Source organism: Sinocyclocheilus rhinocerous, unplaced genomic scaffold, assembly GCF_001515625.1.
Source record: "Sinocyclocheilus rhinocerous isolate Xijiao unplaced genomic scaffold, SAMN03320098_v1.1 scaffold2648, whole genome shotgun sequence".
NCBI lineage: Eukaryota > Metazoa > Chordata > Actinopteri > Cypriniformes > Cyprinidae > Sinocyclocheilus > Sinocyclocheilus rhinocerous.
Window position 1 is genome coordinate 136278 of NW_015655994.1, and position 5006 is coordinate 141283.

At 38.0% G+C, this 5006-nt stretch overlaps 1 protein-coding gene across 2 annotated transcripts in view; it reads left to right on the forward strand.

The window, feature by feature from the left end:
- LOC107719028 (rootletin-like) overlaps nt 1-1472 on the forward strand; it is a 19447-nt gene extending 17975 nt beyond the window's left edge. For both annotated transcript variants that reach the window (XM_016526315.1, XM_016526316.1), the window contains one exon: nt 1095-1472. In XM_016526315.1, coding sequence (XP_016381801.1) covers nt 1095-1325 — 231 coding nt within the window. In that variant the 3' untranslated portion in view covers nt 1326-1472. The remainder of the gene's footprint in view (nt 1-1094) is intronic.
- Nucleotides 1473-5006: the final 3534 nt, after the last annotated feature.

Here is a 5006-nt window from a genome sequence, read left to right on the forward strand (position 1 = left end):
GTGGCAGAGTCTTAACTTTGATAAAGAATATCTCTTTGGTTTTGAGACTTTAGTCTTTGCAACTTCAGGGATCTTATCTATGCACAATCAGCTTGTAACACTCCAAAGAGAAAGGAAAACTTGAAATCGCATCATATGACCCCTTTAACGCCCACACCAATGAACTATAACTATTACTATACTAGCGTCTATGCCAAGTAGAAGAACTGTAAAGATAACTATAACGATAACTATGTTGGTGTCCTCACCAATGAACGATAACTATATTAGTTCCCACACCAATTAACGATAACTATATTAACGCCCACACCAATTAACGATAACTATATTAACGCCCACACCAATGAACGATAACTATATTAGTGCCCACACCAATTAACGATAACTGTATTAACGCCCACACCAATTAACGATAACTATATTAACGCCCACACCAATTAACGATAACTATATTAACACCCACACCAATGAACGATAATTATAACGATAACTATATTAACGCCCACACCAATGAACTATAACGATAACTATATTAACACCCACACCAATGAACGATAACTATTACTATACTAGCGTCTATGCCAAGTAGAAGAACTATAAAGATAACTATAACGATAACTATGTTGGTGTCCTCACCAATGAACAAAAACTATAAAGATAACTATAATGCTATCTATAATGATATATATATTACCGTCTACACCAATAGACGATAGTTACAACAATAACTATATTAGTGTTTACACCAACAGGTGATAACGAAATATCGTTCTGGAAGTGATTCTGATGATATCGTTCCTCTGTGTCGTTATCTTTACCGTTGCAGTGTGGACTTAACTGTTCTCAATTAGAGCAATTATTATAAATTCACAGTTGTCGCTATAGTTATCCGCGGTGTGAGCGGGCCTTAAGAACAGGTCGTGTTTGTGTTTGAAGCGCTTCGTAGTGCAGTAGAGCAGCAGCATCAGGAACATACTCGCCGTGGTGTTGGGGTTGCTATGGTTTCTGCTGTTGCTATGGTGACAGTGGGTTGTCTCTGTTACTTGATTGGTTACGGACCAGCGGTGTGTATGTGTGGCGTGTTTTTGTCTCAGACTCAGCTGGCGGAACTGGAGCAGAGTCCCAGCGCGAGCGAGCAGGCGGCCCATCGGGAGGCTGAGAGACTGCGCGTCAGTCAGAGAGAGGCGGAGCGAGCGCTGGCGGCCCGAGAGAGAGCGCACCGGCAGCGCGTCAGGGGTCTGGAGGAGCAGGTGTCCACACTGAAGGAGCAGCTCCAGCAGGAGATCCGCCGCAGGACACCGGCACTGCCGTCTGCAGGCAGCTGATCCACACCCATTTCAGTGCCACCTCTTTACACTGGGTTTTGTGTGCTAAATGTGCACTTCTGTATTAATGCAATACAGAAGTGCTGAATCTATGGAAGCTTGTTTCTGCCACAGGATAAAAAAAAAATAATCTCACAATTAGACTTTTTTCCACAGTTCTGAGTTTATATCTCACAATTTGGATTTTGTTTACCGCAAAGGAGGAAAAAAAAAGAATTGCGAGATATTAAACTCAGAATTTTGACTTTTTCCTGCAATTTTGAGTTTATATCTTATATATAAATAGAAAAGGTAATTGCAACTTTTTATTCATTCTGACTTTTCTTTTCAGAATGGCGAGTTTATATCTCACCATTGCGAATAAACAAGTTTATAGCTCACAATACCCTAGCTAAAATGTCACAATTACCTTTTTTATTTTATTCTGTGGTGGAAACGAGCTTCCATATAAATCTTATAAAGCCCGTCAGAGTACTAGTTACCCCAAAACCAAAAGAAAAAAAGTATTTTGTTTAAAGAAAGTTTTTTTTTTTTTACAATGTGACTTTATTATAATGAGAATTAAGCACAGTTTATTCTAATAATTCATGTTACTGTAATGAGAAAGTTTTCCAGACTCACATTCCCTGAACACTGACACACTCAACACACGAGTATTTTACTGTAATATTTATAGTTCATGTGAGATTCAGTAACTGACTTGAAGTGAATAGAACCATTTTTTTTTATATCTGAAGCAGTTGTGAACTGTAATGTTTAATAATTTGTAATTTGCAGTAATATTACTATAATGTTTTTTCCTCACCTGATTGTTGACAGGTCAGTTTTAATAATCAGTGATGTAAACTGGGTCTGTGTTTCATCCGATCATTCATCTGGCAAACGAAAAACGGTAAAAACCCGTCAATATTTAGTTTTTCCGATTTTCAGTATGAACCAAAAATTGAAACTTGGCGTTCCGTGAAGGAATACATTTGAGAAATGGAAAGATGGCTCGTTTATTACTTGTATGTGTAATAACATTAATTAAAATCTTGTTTTCCGTTTTGTTCAACAAAACCAGTGTTACCAACTTAGCAATTTTGCTAAACTTTTCATACTACCCTAGCAACTTTTTCTTCCAAAAGCACCTGCCAACAAATTTAGCTATTTTAAAAATTTATTTGGCAACTTTTAGCTACTTTTGAGAAGTGACTCAAATGATAAAAAGGCACACATTTTCCATCTAAATCACACAAAATGAGGAAACCAAAGATGCCTAGCAGTACACACATCATGAATTGTTAGCTGCTATTTGCAATTGTTATCCATTATTCATTATCCATTGTAACCCGGAACACAAAATACAATGAGTAATTTAAAATGCAGGTAAAAAACCTGTGAAAAATCAATACGGAAAATCGTTAGCTGCTATTTGCAATTGTTATCCATTATTCATTATCCATTGTAACCCGGAAACACAAAATACAATGAGTAATTTAAAATGCAGGTAAAAAACCTGTGAAAAATCAATACGGAAAATTCCTTCATATTAACAGCCCTATTTTTATACTAACTAACTGCTAATACACTGCTTAAAACTATAATCGTTCAGAATGTGTAGTTTTATAGTTTACTAGCTAATAAAAAACTTAAATTGTAATTGTTCAAAAATGTGTAAGTGTTCAATAATTCAATGTTGTATTCAAAAATACAGTTATTTATATTTTAATATCATTTTATGAACAAATCTAAATTAACATTAAATATTTGCTTCCTGAGATTTGATGTAATTTTGCGTCATAATTACGTAATAATGTCATTGTGCGATGACGAGCTTCCTTTAGCAACTTTCCCTGAAAATTAGTTGACAACACTGAACAAAACGATCTTAACATTTCTCGAGTGTATTCGTCCACGGAACGCCAACTTTCGATTTTTGGTTCATTCAGAAAAACGAAATACGACAGGTTTTCAGTGTTTTTGGGTTGCCAGATTGAACTGAATGGTCGGATGATACACAGACCCAACTGATGTATCTGCTCGGAATCTGAAATATAAACATCTCTCTTACGACATTCACGTTTATACGAGTTTTGCTGTTGATTTTTTGCCGTTGGAGTGTCCAGTTTCACACAGAGATGAATTCATTAACACAAGACCTAAGAAAACGTTCGATTCTCTGAAAATGTGAAAAGTCAGTCAGAGCTGCACAGAAACTAACGGTCAGTGTTGCCAGGTGCACGGGTTTCCCGCGGAATTGAGCTACTGTAACACTAGCCGCGGGTTGAAGCGACCCCAGTAACGTGATATTTAGCTTCTGGAATGTGACGTTTACCAGGGGAACCCCGCCAAAAAAGTGTATTTTACCCCCCAGAACGCGATTAAGCTAGTTTTGGGCTAGTTTTGAGTAGCAATCGGCTGGGTTTTGTTGTGAAAACCTGGCAACCCTGCTAACGGTCTCTGACGGGAACGGCGCGAGTTACTGTGAGACACCTGACGGCAAACTATATCAATAATTGTTATTTTAATTCTTCTTCAAAAGCAATAATGTTAAGGTGCAGGTTACATACAGTTAAGTCAGAAGCAAAGAAAACAGATCTCGAGCGATCATAATCGCGTAAATGGCTTTGTGTATAGTTACTAAGAAACCATCAATTAAAATGGCATTTTGATAGTTTTCAACTCTGCCCAGTCTTTCGGTTTGTGTGATATAGTCTCAGTCTTGTTTTTATACACATTAAAATGCTCTGAAATGTTTAAAGCCTATTCTATACGGTTTCATGCTTACAGACTGCATTCAAATGTACAGAAAAAAGTTTATTAAATTGCAAAAATAGTTTGGACCAGCTAATATTACAGTAAATGCGGAGTATGCTGCGTTCAGTAGCGTTCTTCAGGTGATTGTTGATGACAGATCAGTGCTTACAGGTCTTGACCTCTGACCTGAGATCAGGTGTGAGGGTTCGAGTCTGGGTTCAGTGTAACTCACCCCAAGACAAATAAACAAGTAAACAACAACGACAGCACTGGACCACAAGCAGTAATAATACAAACGGTTCCTCCCGCACCAGTGTAACCGATACAATAGCACCAGCGGCGACATACAGGCCAAATATCCATCCAAACCATCGATTATTACAGTAAATATCAGTTTACAGGAGCCCAGATCATACCAGCTAACACAAATATGTTCTGCTAACGTTCCCATTAATCATACTGGAAGAACATTTGCTGAGATGCTGGAGAAATATAGGAAGAGGAAAGAATCTGATGGCTTTAGGTCTGAAACACACTTTATGCAAGTACACAAACACAAGCGTGTTGTGTTCTGAAACAGCTGCAATCCACAACCACAAGGGGAGCTATAGCGCATATTAGCGCAAACTGTCTTCTTCTATGGTGAGTTTTTTACCCAGTCTTGCTAGGTTAAACTATTGACATGTTTATAGCAGCTGCTTGACTAACAGCACATCTGGTTTAACGTCACAGACATCTGAGGTTAAACTGAAGCTATGAAACGGCTCCGCGTGCTAGCATTGTGTTTGCACACTTGCTTAAATGGTTTTGTCCTAAAGCTGTAGTTTGTGTGTGTGTGTGTGTGTGTGAGTGAGTGAGTGAGTGAGTGAGTGAGTGAGTGAGTGAGTGAGTGAGTGTGATAGAGAGAGAGTGTGTGTGAGAGAGTGAGAGTGTGTGTGTGTG